Below are 15,255 nucleotides of genomic sequence, written 5' to 3'. Positions count from 1 at the left end.
CTTACTCTATCTCTTTAGTCTATCTCTTTTTTGTGCTTTATTAAATACTATGATTTCAGAATCTCCTGCTAATGCTGCAAGTATAAACTTTTTTTTTTAAAAAAAAAATTATACAACGTTGCCATTATCATTATTACTTTTGAAGAAGAAAAAAAAAAGCTCCTCTCTCTTTCTCTTTCCATCTAAAATATGTACATCATAATTATCATTAGGGTCATGCCTTTGTTAATGATGCCGAAGATTATGAAGAAAGAGGTGATTGGGTAAAAGCAGCCCAAGCACATTTGCATGCTGCAGGTGAGAAAATTAACCTCATCAATCCTCATCCTAGTTAGATTCTTAACATAAAAGAGAAACAGTTTTATTTTATTTACTTTCTGGTCATTGACTTTACTAGAGCAATTTCAAAAGGCAATTGAGTATGCACAAGACACAGTGGTAAATGAATAGCAATACTAGTAATAATATATTTTTTATTATTAATATTCGACCAAGACGATAGTAATATATGTATATATGTGTATATGATATTTATTTATTTATTTTTCTTAAAAATTAAATACATTATTTGTTGTTGTTCGTAGGCATCCAAGGCCCTTTCTCTCTTGACAAATGCTCATCGACAAAAAGCTCAAGACATTCAGCGCAGACAGCTCAGAGTACTACAGGCAAAGGACAAAGGACCTGTCATTCAAAGTGTGACCAGTACTGCAGGCTACACGACCATGAGAGACATGAACATGAACGGACTTCGGAATGCTCTCCCAGATACCAACAGAAGGTTTGATCCAAACCAGAATAATAGTGTTTCTACTGGTGCCATTGGTGATTCGTACGCCCTACTATCAAATGATACGGTAACTATTATATGTATAAATATGGACACATTAAACAACAACAAGGAGAGAGAAAGAGAAAAAAGGAGGGATACATATGGAATCACTAAAAAAAAAAAACTTGTAATATTAAGTACTGATTATCTCTCTCTCTCTGTGTGTATGTGTGTGTGATAAATAATAATAAAAGGATGACGAAGATGATTCAGATCCTTTCAACAAATTCTGGGAAGTGGTTGAAACACTAGTAGAAAAACTATCCAATCCGGTTGCATTCGCATCGGCTCCACTCAGTGAGAATGACAAGCCGACACCAACAAGAACAGAAGTGGAGCTGCAACAAGAAGAGAATCAACAGGGAAAGCAAGAGATATCTGCAATGTTGGAATCTTACTTTGTCGTACCTGACCACGCAAATATGGAAAATACCCGGATATTTTTTGATAAACGAGAAAGAGAAGAAAATCAATATCGAAATCGAAATCGGCGAGAACAAGAAGAGCAAGAGGAACGGAATGAACAAGAGGAATACTATGGTGATTATGATGAATATGATAGTAGTAATAATAAAGACAGTACTGGTAATAAAAATGAAGAAGACCAAGAAGGAGGAACAAAGGACGGGAAAGGAAGAGGAAGGAGAAGAGGAGGAACAGGAAGTTCTTTGGACAGAAAGAGGTAAGCCATGTCAATTAAAAAAAAACGAAAGTAATTGATTGATTTTATATATATGAAAATGGACGGGATGGAAAATTGGGATTGTTAGTGTAATGTCCAAAGAAAAAGAAGAAAATGAGCAGTTGAAGCTCAAGGTTGAACAGCTAACAAGAAAGATCCGTACGTTGGAAAAGGTAATAAAAAAAAGTTTATGTTATTCTATATCTGCTTAAAGAAAAAAAAAAGAAAGAAACCAAGAGGCTAAATGGCTTGTCTATGTGTATTGTGTTTTAGACTACTGAAGAGAGTAATATGTTAAAGAGCAGTATCCTTCAATTCCGCAACGATGTACAGAAACAGGCTAAACGGATTATGCTGAACCATGACTCAACAATGCGGTCTTCTGCTGCCTTTGGGGCAGGAAGTGGATTCGCAAGTACATACGGCAGTAGCTACATTCGACCATCCAACAACACTGTTCCTTTTACTGCCACTTCTACTGCTACGGCTACTGGTACTCTTGCTGGTAGTAGTAGTGGTAGTGGGGTTGGCGGAGGAACTTCCTCGGACACAGGTAGTGCCTTGTCCCCAAATCTATCTTCTCTATGCACGACTCAATCGCTTTCCTCTCCTGAAGCAATGAGACTAAAAGAACTCGAAGAAGAGAACCGGCAACTACGGTTGCAAAATGAAAAACAGCAGGCTCTTGTTAATAAATACCGAGAAAGATGGGAAAAGTTAAAAGAAAGTGCCAAGAAAAGACGATCCCAACCATCAGAAGAAGTAATAAGAACAATAAGTGAAATTTTGAAATTTCTGTTGTGTGTGTGTGTGTACATAGTAATAATGATATGTGTATATTATATATATATATATGTGTGTGTTTGTATAGGATACCTTGAGCATTTCCACTACAAGACAACCAACTTTACTCCAATCTCTGGCCCAGCAATCGTCCAGTCAGTCTTCTTATCTTGCATTTGCCAGTTCACGTCACAAATAATATATAAATAAATAAAATATTATTCAAACATTTATACTATTTTTCTTGACCTCTTTTATATGTGTATAATATAAATAGATAGACCAATAGACTAGAATAGAATAGAATAGGTAGAACGGATAAAAGATGTATGATATTCACAAGCAACAATTTATTTTATTTTATACGTTATTTGTACAGTACAGTAAAATACAATACAATACAATACAATACAATACAATACAATAAAATATAATATAATATAATATATATAGTGTGTGTAATTTATTCATTTAGGGAAACAAAAACAAGTAAAAATAAGAATAAAAGAAATAAGAATATAAGAGATAGATAAAAGCAGATAAGTGATAGAGAGATTAAGGAAGAATAACTTATGGGTTATAATTGTATTTCTCCTTCCAAGTGTCGCACACTCTGACTTCATTACCAAGGGTGCCAGAGTTACGCTCAAAGGTGGCTTCTTCGTCCAAAAGTCCCTCACTAGGACCGGGAATACGTGAGATTTCATTGAACATGTGGAGCCAGGACATGGCGTTCCAGACTGTAAAGTACTCTTCGGTCAGGTTTTCCTTGGCGGCTGTGCTGATACGTTCGTGGAGCTCGCTGTCCGAGAAGAGCTTGAACAGGATTTCGGCCACGCCAACCACGTCACCAATTGGGACCAAGAAGCCAGTCTCTTCCTCCTTGATCTGTAGAGGAATACCGCCGGCTTTGTAGGCAACCACAGGTACGCCCTTGGCCAGGGCCTCGGTGACCTTGACCTCGAAGCCTTCTCGGTGAGAGAGCTGGAGGGCCACGTGCGCACCGCTCATAATCATATCCAGAAGCTGGTCCGAAGGAGGCAAGCGGGCAACGATGATGTCTTCGGTGATATTGGCAAACGATGCGTTCTGGGTAACCTCATGAGTCTGTTCGTAAATGATGGTACCGTCAGGGTCATCGATACTGCCGTGGCCGCAGATAACCAACTGAGGAATGGTGTATTCTTCCCAGCCTTCTGCTTCCATTCGCTCACGCAAGAGACGATAAGACTCCAAAACATCAGGAATACCTTTTTATCATTATTGATGAAAAAAAATTAGCTCATATTTCTTTCATTATATACTTGATCTAGTACTTGTATATGCTTATATGATTCTTTTACCTTTTGAAGGATCGAAACGAGCTACCTGGACAATGTATGGTCTGTGCCAGTTGACTTCCATGGCACCCTGATCTACACACACACGGTTAAAGACACCGCGGTAGTAGGCCATACACCAGCCATTGAGTGGTTTGTTGAGACCATCGAGAGGATCTGTGCAGGCAGGTAGCTGAACAACGTTTCGGCGGGGCACGACATCAGGAACAAAGTTCTTGATTGGGTGAGAGACAAACAGATCAGCATGCTGGATAAAGTTCCAGAGGAAGCTATAAAATAAAAATAAAAAAAAGGAAATCAATAAATGCAAATAGATATAAAGTGTAATGGAACTTACTTCCAGGTCTCTGCCTGAGGGCCTTCTGGGTATTCGCGAATCAAATCAGCGCGCATTTCGATGTGCGAGCGGAAGATGATACGAACATTAGGAGCATGCTTTTTGATGTGAGGGATGATACCTGACACTATTAAGAAAAATCATTATTAATTAAATATTAATGAATAATGCCAGTGACAGTGACAGTGACAGTAGCAGTGACAATAGCAGTAGCAGTAGCAGTGATTACAGTATTTAGTGTGGGAAATTTAACTTTTTTAAAAAAAAAACAATTTTTACTTACACTGTGGGTCATCAATCACAATTACATCTGAGTTTAAGATGGGACCCTTGTTGTCAACCCAGAATCGGTTTGCATTGTCGTCAGACCAATCAGTGAAGATTTGCTTCTCTTCCTCGGTCAAGCAAACATCAGGATGTGCTACACCTTGTAGGACATTGTGGAATTTGCGCTTTGTGATATCAAATACTTCAGGCTTGGGACGCGAGACATACCCTAAATATATATATATTTTCATTGATTATTAGCCAATCATATCTTACAAAAATTATCTCCCACTCTTTCTATCTCAAAAAATGGTTGCAATCAGGTTTTACTTACAGTGCACCTTGATGCCATTGAGATGAAGGAACCGCAGCAAGGCATGACGCATGAGGGCAACTAAAGAAAAAGAAGAGATATACCAAAAGATTAATATGTAAGATTTTCATAAATTAAATAATTACCTCCACCACCCTGCGGGGTTGAGTTAAAGTAGCTAACCCGGAGGTTTCTTTCCTTGAACTCGGATGAAATCTCTTCCCAGACTCTCCAAGTCTCTGCACAAACAGTCTGCTTGTAATCGAACAAGTCGACCAGATGAATAATGTTATCAAAGTCAACTAAGTAAAACACGAGGCTTCTTTTAATAATCATAATTCTTTTAAGCTTCTTATCATTCTTTATTACCTTCAACCTATAGCACAGAAAAGAAAATAGTAATACGAATAGCAGTAATGAGTAAAAAAAAAAAAGCAAACAAATAGTCAAATTGAAACAGTCAGAAAGATATATACCTCATGCTTGAAACCAACGGATACTCGAGGGATATTTCCTGGGTACTGAGGACTCAGCCTGCAGAGAGAGAGAGAAAAGGATAATCTTTAGATATCGAATTGACATTAAACCATTTATAGTTATAGTCTGATAGACACACATTACAGCTAGTGCAAATGGTACAAATGGTATCCAGACACCCATAACACATACACACACAAAGAGATAAAGAGATCAATATAACTTTACCACATAACTGATTTACGAACAGCTGAACTGGCTCGTTCATCAGAGGTTTCTCCGTGTGTCTTGACACAGAATGGGATGGCATCAAGTTCCTTCCAGAAGCTGCTCATTGCGGTTTCCTTGTTGATGTCAACCTGGAGCGATGCATCGGCCAGACGCTTTGAGCAGGCAATGATCTGGACCTTGTAGTGCTGGGTGGTAGAGAAAGCCAAGACGATCTCGCGTAGTCTTGCCAGAGCATCGACGGTACACTCTTCTCTGGTGGCATCCTCGTCGTGCTTCAGAAGCTGACCAGTATAAAAGTCGGTCGTGTAGGAACCATCATGGACCGAGATAGAATACTGGGATGTATTATCATCGCTGATTTCAATATCTACACCAAGATAGACAGGCTGAGGGATGTGTGCAATGGAGAAGCGTCTTGCAGGAGGAGCACAAGGGACATGATCAGGATTTGGTGGCATTTTTTTTAATTTCTTGGTTTAAGGTTACTGTTGACTATTTGATAAAGAAGTGTAGTATAATAAAGTGAATTAAAGTGAAGTAATGAAAGCCACAATAAAACTAAAAAAAAATATGTAAAATAAAATAACCCAGACCTTTTTATATAAAAAAATAAAAATAATTCTTCTTTTTTAATTCTCCGTCGCATGAATTCTGCTTTCTTTTTTTTTTTTTCTATTTTTTCATATTTGGATTATTTTGGTTTTTGTGTGTAAGAAAAAATAATAATCCATTTTTAGGGTGTACAAATTTTTTTCTTTTCTTTTCTTTGTTAATTTTAATCTTGCGTTTTTTTTTTATTATTGCTTTTGTAATTCCGAAGTGGGTTCTACACTATTTCATATGGCCCTCTTTATTTTATATTATTTTTCTTTAAATAAAAAAAATTTAGTTGATCAACATGGGTAACATTGCATCGCACCATGTACAGGCACTGAACAAGACACAGACCGACACAAGATTCTACCCTCCTAGAGAAACCAATTCTGGTACCAAAAGAGCCACAAGCCTACCAGCAGAGCTACAACCACACCAAAAGCCTTTTCTCTCCAAGTTCGGTGCTGCAAAAGCTCGTATACACCGCACCTTTCGTCCCAAACCAAAAGATCAGACCAACAACAAGAAAACCAAGAAAGGCGAAAAACATAGCAAAAAGAACTCGCAATCTAGCTCAAGTCTGATAGAATTGGATCAATCACAATCTCAGAGTATTTCTGATGGTAACAGACGATATAGTCACCACAGAGACTCCAAGTACCAATACCCTATCGATGAACAGGAACAAGATCGTTTGATACAAATGGTGAGTTTTAAAATACAAATGATTATATAATATATATAAATAATGTATATATAAAAAATACACACAATAAAGCATGCAAGGAAAAAAAAAATTGTATATTATATTGTTATTAAAAGATATCATAAGAAATTTTAATACTAATATCCAATCATTGATATATGTTTATTTATTTATTTTAGCACTTTTTATTGAAACAGTGTTTTGATGGCAATTTCTCGGCTCCGGTCAAAAACCTACTGTCTCGTACAGCCCTGACTTCTTGGGACTCCTCATCAATCAACCGCGTATCTTGGGCTACATCGGCAACCTCTCAATCTACACAGTCTTCCATCAGAAACACGTGGGTGCGCCAGTCGGTCCCGCCCCGGGTGCTTGACATTGCATGCGGTACAGGAACCTGGGCAATGGAGATGGCTGTCGACTTTCCTGACGCCGAAGTCCACGGAGTCGACATCACCGACACTATGTACCCTCTTACCATCAAGCCTCCGAACGTATCTTTTATCAAGGCCGATGTTCTGGATCCAAAAGGTCTCCCTTACCCAAGCGAGTATTTTGACTATGTTCACATGCAATTGGTCTATGCTTGCTTCTCTAGACCAGACTGGACTGTAAGTAAACTCAACAACAGCAATCTATTCATATTAACGTCTGTCTATCAAGACGATCGTCAAGGAGATTCGGCGAGTTCTCAAACCAGGCGGCTATGTTGAGTTTCGAGAATTGGACCCCATACTCCACAATGCGGGCCCTGTCACTGAAGCCTTTCTGGGATCACGTAAGTTGTCGCCTTTGTGCTAATCGAATCATCTTCTCCACATCTTATACGTGCCCCCTCCCCACACCTTCCTTTTTTTTTATTTTAATATTTCTTTCTTTCTTTATCGATCTAACTATCTTACTCATCTATTCAACTACCAATCAATCAACGACTTGTTTCCATATGCATTTATATATTAATACATGTCTTTAATGAATATCATTTAATACTAATACTAATACTAATACTAATATTAATGATAATGATTATGATGACGATGATAATAATATATTATGTATTATAATTTAATTTAATTTAATTTAATTTGATATAATCTGGTTCCAGTTACCAAAGGCATGGAGCGGTTGCACGGCATCAACTCCTTTTGGAGTCGATATCTCTGCCAGTATATCGAACGACCAGGCGACATGACAGACATCCACCACGAGATAGTCTCGGTCGGAGTGGGATGGGGTAGGACTGTGGCAGACATGACGTACGAAGCAGTCGAGGAAGACTTTCGGGCCGTCAAACGCCTTGTACGCACGGCCCTCTCTATTTCGAGCGAAGAGTATGAGTCTAGAGTGACTACGATGATGAACGAGATGAGGGCCCACAAGACATATGAAAACTACCACATGTGCTGGGCACGTAAACCCTTACTTGACCTGGACTCTATATTTTATGACCGCCAACAAATGCCAACCAATATTATGATTAATAACAGCAGTAAAAATATTGATATTGACAGCAATAGCAGCGACAAGAAAAAGAAGAACAATGTTGATTATAGTAATGATAATATTCTACTCCAGCAAGATCCTCATCATCTTCATCAACATCACCTCTACCATAACAATATCAACAATTGCCTCTATTACCAGCTCAATAATCCCAGCAGGATGCGTAGGATGTCTTCCATGTCTTGCTTGGAAGGAAAGATGAAAGAAGAAGAAAGGAGAAGAAACGATACTGTGTCCGACATTTACCAGTTTGTGGAAGGGTACAATGCATCTTAGCACCTTTTTTCCCACAACCATCATCACCATAACTACCATCATTTCCATCATTTCTACCATCACCGCGGCCACTATCACCACAGCAACCATAACCATGGCTACGACCACAAATCAAATCAGAAAAAGAAATCTTAACCGATTTTTTTTGTTCTAACCATTTTGTTTGATTTGTTACTATCTCTTAAGAAGAAAAGCACAAACACAAAACACAAAACACAAACAAACAAAAAATGAGCTCAGATACACTCACTACCTAGCTACACTATTTCTCTCACTCTCTCTCTGTGTGTGTGTGAGAGAGAGATATTTGTTTTAGAGCTCGTTGTTTTAAGAAGGAGAATTTATATATGTATATTCTCAGTATTGTTATTATTCTTATTCTTATTTAATGCTTGTAGTTTTATCGTTATATTGTTATATTCTATACAACATTGTTATAATCACCACAAATACCATCTATTGGTCTACAGCCATATTTCACCTCTTCATTCTATCCATTTATCTATTTATGTATGTACCAAAAAGAACCAAATATAAATCAATCAATTGAAACCACAAGTATAATTACAGTTACAGTTACATGGAGATAGAACTATAACCATAATTATCGTACATATTACGGTTTTTTTTATTAATGTTAATATTAAAAATTAATATTTTTAAAATAAAATAAAATAAAATAGGATTTTAGTAAAAGAATCAATGGACTCCATTTCACACACACACACACACAGAGAGAGAGAGAGAGAGATATCAATAAATAGAAAAATTTGAATGTGGTTTTCCTTATCTTTGCCATCAAATCGAACCACACCAGTCAATCTGGGTAAAAATAATAATAATAATATCCTTTCTTTTCTTGTATGTATTCTATGATTCTTATTATTATTTTTTGGCGCTCTTCATGGGACCCATTCTATCTGGCTATCTGGCTATCTGGCTATCTATCTATCTATCTATCTATCTATCTATCTATCTAGTTCTCTCTCTTGATTTATTTAGATATATATATAGAATATACACTTCAGTATACCTTGGACATCTAGACATCTTTATGTCAAGTATCTATATAACAATATTCAGTTTATTGCTTTAATTACCTTTCAAACAAGGTTGTGTAATTGATCGAGATTCCCTCTCCGAAAATAATATATAAAAAAGTAAGCCATGTAAGCCATCAAAAAGTACCACCATCACCGCCACTATCATAACCATTGCAACCCAAACTATCATTAGAATAATCGTCATTTATTTATATAACAATTAATCAACTAATTAATTAATTCATTAGAATGGAGCCTATAATATTATACAGTAAAGAATCATATTTACTCTTTTGTTTTCAATTCTTACCTTTTAATATATGCACAAAAACAATTATCCGTTAATATTAATAGCTAAAAAAACGACAATTTGTACTAAAATAATGATCAAAAGAGATTCAAATTACTTTTTGGCTGTCTATATTTTTGCAAATAAATATATAAAACAATACCACAAGAAGCCTGGAACCCAAAAAAAATAAAATTAGAATTAGAATTAGAATTGGAAAATCCTAAAAGACGTATAGTATGGTTTACAAATAGCACGTTTATACCTTTATGTCTGTATGTTTGGATGTACACAGTATACATTCCATAATAAAGAAAGGTCAAGTCATCGCGTTCCCCACTCTAGTTCTATCCAATCAATTCCAATCAAACTTCAAGTCCATGTCCCAACCCCAGGTTCTTTATAGAACTTTATGATTTCAATGGAATTTTTGTATATAAACCTTAAACCAAATGATAATTATAAACTCGGTCTAACCTATTTGAATGATCGATAAGAGCAAGAAAAAAAAGGCAAAGTATGACATATGTATCTTATGAAAAAAATAGAAAAATAAAATAAAACACACCATGACAACCATGTATAAAATATAATATTCTTCTTAAAGAGACTTTTAATTACCACTACATATACTACTACTACTACTACTACTACTACTACTACACACATGTATATATATATATATATATATATATTATTTTGTTTTTTGAATACTTTCTCTGTTCCTTTTCTTCTCCTTCTTTTATTTTTTCGTATGTTTTTTCTCTCTCATAAAATATAATAAATAAGATAAAAGACAAGAAGAGTAAAGTCAAGAAGTGTTTTTTTTCTGGTTTTTCTTTTTAAAGATAAAATAAAAATAATAAAAAAAAAAGACTTTCAAAAAAAAGAAGATAGAAGAAGAAAGATAAAGAAGTGAAAAAAAAGGGGAGAAAGGATTTGGGGGAAAAAAAAGGTGTGGTGATTTGGTTGGTGAATAAGAGAGGAAGTTATGAGCTAGAAAAAAAAAGCTGGGAATAAAGGTTTCTAAAAAGTCTTTTTGTGAATGATATCTGGGTCTTCTTGGTATTCTTCTGCAGACACCCACATCTAAGCAAATAAATAGAATAGAATAGAATAGAATCGAAAATGAGTTGGTCAATTTGAAATCACAACATTTTCAAGTAAAAAAAAAAAAGTTCATTAAACAGATAAGTCATCTTGCTTACCTTTTTAAAAGTACTGAGGGAAGCAAGAATGGAACCACCAATCCAAGTAGAGTATTTGCGCTCAGGAGGAGCATAAATCTTGATCTTACTGTCCTTGAGTGCAAGTCGCTTGATCTCAGACAGCAACCTCTCACCAAAGCCTATGATATACAAAAAAATAAATCGTTAGTACTTTGCTTTCCATCGTCTTTATATATATATATATATCAAAGTACCTTTGCACAAGGTAGATCCACCAGAAAGAACAACATTAGAGTACAAAGACTTTCTCAGATCCAGATCGGCACGGCTAATACAATCCACAATCACTTGGTGGATACCTGGGTATTCCTCACCAATCAACTCTGGCTGGAAAAGAATCTCTGGGGCTCTGAATCTTTCAGCACCCAACTTAAACAGCCAGCCAAAAAAATCAATCAATTGATTAATTAGTTAATTAATTAATTATGTACTAAAAGAAAAGAAAAACTAATCATTGTTTATGGTTCACTCACTTTAATAATGTTACCGTCTGGCAATTGGAAATCATCCATCTTTCCACTGGTCTCCTTCTCTTCCTTGACTGGATTAAGTGCAATATAACATGTCTTTTCTTTAATGATTCGCACAACTTCCTTCTCTGCAGTGGTGTGGAAGTTGTAACCTGATTTACGCAACAGCAATTGAAGGTATTCTGTCACATCTCTTTACAAAGGGCACAGAGAAGGTTAGTGTTTGATACGAAACCTTTTTCCTTTCATTCTCTCTCTCTCTATTCTATGAATCTTTATATATATATATATATGCCGAATACATACCTTCCTGCAATGTCGATACGTCTGATAGCATGGGGAATAGCAAATCCCTCGTAAACAGGTACGGCATGAGTAACACCGTCACCAGAATCAAGCACGATACCAGTTGTACGTCCAGAAGAGTACCTAATGTAAAATTGTAATGATGTTAATTAGCATAAGATGCCTATCTCTCTATATTTCTGTATGTGTATATGTATACGTGTGTGCATGTGTATAGGTGATAATTGACCTGTCCTGAATTCGTCCCACATACACACACGCATATAAATATTAAAAAGTAAAGACCGTACAAACTCAGCACTGCCTGAATGGATGTAAAAAGAGCTGGCACGTTGAAAGTATCAAAGAATATCTGAGCAGCCGTGTCTCGGTTTGCACGGGGATTCAGGGGAGCTTCTGTCAATAAAACAGGATGCTGATGGATTTTGATCGTGTCAATAATAATAATAATAAAAAGCACAAATCACATATTCCAAATCCAAGTCAAGTCAATTCAAGTGATTGATTATGCTATACTATAATATAGTATATTCTCTTTATCGTCATCATTATCTTCTTCTTCTTCTTCTTCTTCTTCTTCTTGTAGTTGCCTTTTTCTTTTCAATCTAAATCTAAAATCTGCAATCCTTTCTCTCTCTCTCTCTTTCTATAAAGAAAGAAAAAACATAATTATATACCTCTTCAGATAACGTCTTGAGTTCGTCGGTGTAGATATATTGCCAAATGCTTTCCATATCTTCCCAGTCTGTCACAATGCCGTGTTCAATAGGGTACTTGATCTTCAACAGACCGCGTAGTTCCTGAGCTTTGCGACCAATGAATGTGTCACCTTCGACAGCACCTGCCATGATACGAACATGTTTCGGGTGTCCGACGCTGTAAATATTATATATATAAAAGACAGATAGAAACATAGGCGGGACAGAGTTTGAATAATAGGGGCCTTTATTGTCTAGTTGTACCTTACAAAGACGGGAAAAAACACTTTGGTTGCTCCTCACCGGCAAAGCCTGCCTTGATTACACCAGATCCCTATTGAATTCATAGTAATAATAGACAGATGTTTGGTTTAGATGGAATGTTGAATGAGCTTGTTTGGATTGATGTATTTTGGTGTATTTTGGTGTATTGATGAAGCAGGATTTGTAAAAGATGAAGACATACATTGTCAATAACGACAGGTTGGTTGGTCAATACCTAAGATGAAAGAAGAAAATAAAAAAAGAAGTTAAGAAAAAAAAAACACATCCTTTTTGCTCATTTGCACTTCTTTAGACATACATCATCAAACTCAGAATTCATATTTTATTTATATATATATATATATATACACTTTTATATATATATATATTTTAATGTGCTATTGAAAGAAGAGGACGAATAACAATAATAATAAAAATAAAGAAAATAATCGCCTCAGATTAACAAGAGAACAAAAATAAAATAAAGAAGAAGAGGAGGAGGAGTAGAAGTAGGAGTAGGAAGAAGTGGGGTTTGGAAGTTTAAAAAAAAATAAAAAAAATATAAAAAAAGGAACGAGGGGGGCTCAAAGTGGAGGGAGAAAGAAGAAAAGCAAAGCGGCACATAAAAAAAAACATATGTATAAATTTATATAAAAATAAATTAAGAAAAAATCCTAATTGTGATTTGGTCAAAAGTTTTGGTGAACTGAAGAAACCAAATGAAGAAAAAATAGATAAATGTACAGAAAAAAAAGCAAAAGCAGAAAGTATAGGTAAAGAAGAGAAGTGGGAGAATAAGAGGAAGAAGGTAGGAGGAGGGAGGGGGAGACAGGGCAAGTGGTTAATTATTGACAATCATTGATTCAATACTCACTTTCCCTTTATATATATTTGCTACGTCACATTTGATCACCAAGAAGTACTGGACACAATGTACTTCTTTAATAATTTAAAAGAAGAATATGATGGTTAAAACCGATCAGTTTATATGTTAAAATTTAGTAATATGTACCCTCTTGTTCATGGTTTGTTAAGAAAGCAAAGTCTTTATTTACTGTAGATTTGTAATTTGTGGTTTGAAGCATAATGTTGTCTCAATAATGTTTAAATAAATTAAACTTTTTTTTGTTGAGAAAAGGGGGCTATTTATTTTGGTTTTTTGGTTTTGAAAAATAGTAGTAGTGATACTATAGATATATCAAAAGGTGCGTTTGTACGTATTACTTGTATTGTACATATGAGACCCACATGAATTATAAAAATATACATATTCAAAAATGGTCGCACAACGTGTGATTTTGTAATACCTTTGGTACAAAAATCCCATAAACGATACTAGGTGAACGCCTACTTTGCTTGTAGAATCCATTACTTCACATACATACGTATATAAATATATATATATATATATATTGTGCGGTATAATATAGAAGAACAAGAACAAGAAGATTATATTTGACTTGAAGAATACAAAACAAATCATCAAAAGACTTTTTACTGGATTTTCAATAAAACAGAAAGCATAAAAAAAAAGTTCAAATTCTTTTTTAATTTTTTATTTTCATTTTGAAAGGGTACTCAGACGGATTCTACGTAGAATTTTTAAAATCGAATAATTTTTAAACCCTTAAAATTCTACGTTGAATCCGTTTGAGTACCCCTTTAAATAACAAACAAATCCAAATATTTTATTTATTTTAAATAACTGACATCTGTAAGCACTATCTGTGTTTACATTTAAAGTTTATAGAATCTTGTGCTGTTTGGTATACATTTTTTTAAATTTACGCTATTACCACCGAAGTAACAAAAAATATATTTTTTAAAATACGACATTAGGAGTGAAAAAATATTGTTTAATAACCAATAGAAAAAAATATAGACATAATTTACTAGTCTCCGAAATTTGTATACTCTTAGGAGTTTTAAACAAGTATTAGCGAAAAAGAAAAAAGAAAAAAAAAAAAAAACTTAATAGTTGTGATTTCTTTTTTCTTTTTAAAATTTTCACCCAATTAAGACTTGCTTATATGTATAAGTATTTCTTATAAGACATGAATTAAAAAGTAAATAGAGATCAAGATAAAAGTGAGCTTTGAGCAGGGTCGATGATGCCAAAGAGCTTGTTACGTATTACCAGATAAATTATATTTTACTATCAATTTATTCTTAATTTTTTTGTTTGCTTTTTTTTTTCATTGCCATGATATAGGTAATGGCAATAGTAATGAGGGACAAACTGATTTTTTTCGCTTTCCTTATTTTATGTTCTTATCTTTCTTTTTTACTTGATGAAATATAAGAAATTGATTTTGGCCTGATGTACCTTTATTTTTTTTGTTTATTTTATTACAAAATACGTGACTGTGGGGTTTAACTTCTCTTGAATTGAAAGGGTATTCTATCCAATTCTCATTTTTAGCTGTCGAAAAATAAAATGAAACGAGAAAAGGCTACAGTATAATGTAGTGAAATTTCCCTTCACTTTTGAACAGTAGAGAAATATAGATTAACTGTTGATTTGAAATTATAGGATGATTTTTATATATATAAAAAAAACGATAATGAAATTTTGGTCTTGTAATTGAATGTACAGAATGCAAAGGAAAGTACTT

At 34.7% G+C, this 15,255-nt stretch overlaps 3 protein-coding genes across 3 annotated transcripts; 1 reads left to right on the top strand and 2 right to left on the bottom strand.

Moving 5' to 3' along the window:
• Positions 1 to 3,008: 3,008 nt before the first annotated feature.
• PHYBLDRAFT_1063 (glycosyltransferase family 4 protein) lies at positions 3,009 to 4,836 on the bottom strand (the record flags this gene model as incomplete). Its single annotated transcript, XM_018427940.1, has 6 exons — positions 3,009 to 3,547; positions 3,641 to 3,906; positions 3,975 to 4,101; positions 4,258 to 4,470; positions 4,576 to 4,635; positions 4,701 to 4,836. Coding segments are annotated over 6 exons (1,341 nt in total), but the record flags the coding sequence as incomplete, so codon positions are not given.
• A 1,324-nt stretch (positions 4,837 to 6,160) lies between these two features.
• PHYBLDRAFT_163418 (hypothetical protein) lies at positions 6,161 to 8,341 on the top strand (the record flags this gene model as incomplete). The annotated part of the gene is made up of 4 exons (XM_018434796.1): positions 6,161 to 6,562; positions 6,742 to 7,173; positions 7,226 to 7,340; positions 7,668 to 8,341. 4 exons carry the CDS (start codon positions 6,161 to 6,163, stop codon positions 8,339 to 8,341), a joined length of 1,623 nt encoding a protein of 540 aa, XP_018296339.1.
• A 2,056-nt stretch (positions 8,342 to 10,397) lies between these two features.
• On the bottom strand, positions 10,398 to 13,112 carry PHYBLDRAFT_179515 (hypothetical protein). The gene is made up of 10 exons (XM_018438158.1): positions 12,960 to 13,112; positions 12,843 to 12,875; positions 12,646 to 12,710; positions 12,356 to 12,554; positions 11,969 to 12,093; positions 11,679 to 11,801; positions 11,376 to 11,565; positions 11,097 to 11,271; positions 10,882 to 11,021; positions 10,398 to 10,762 (listed from the first exon to the last, which is right to left on the bottom strand). Exons 1-10 carry the CDS (start codon positions 12,978 to 12,980, stop codon positions 10,700 to 10,702), a joined length of 1,134 nt encoding a protein of 377 aa, XP_018296338.1. The 5' UTR covers positions 12,981 to 13,112; the 3' UTR covers positions 10,398 to 10,699.
• Between the last annotated feature and the right edge of the window lie 2,143 nt (positions 13,113 to 15,255).

Source organism: Phycomyces blakesleeanus, assembly GCF_001638985.1.
Source record: "Phycomyces blakesleeanus NRRL 1555(-) unplaced genomic scaffold PHYBLscaffold_3, whole genome shotgun sequence".
Lineage (NCBI taxonomy): Eukaryota > Fungi > Mucoromycota > Mucoromycetes > Mucorales > Phycomycetaceae > Phycomyces > Phycomyces blakesleeanus.
The sequence above is the reverse complement of the archived record's forward strand: the minus strand, read 5'-3'. Positions and strand labels throughout refer to the sequence as shown.

Excerpts from the sequence above, each read along its gene's own strand:
- PHYBLDRAFT_179515 (XM_018438158.1), bottom strand. The coding sequence starts at position 12,980 with ATGAATTCTGAGTTTGATGAT. Across the intron at positions 12,094-12,355 it reads TCAAGACGTTATCTGAAGAG|CATCCTGTTTTATTGACAGA; the intron begins GTATATAATTAT and ends AAAATCCATCAG. Across the intron at positions 11,802-11,968 it reads ATTCAGGCAGTGCTGAGTTT|GTACTCTTCTGGACGTACAA; the intron begins GTACGGTCTTTA and ends ATTTTACATTAG.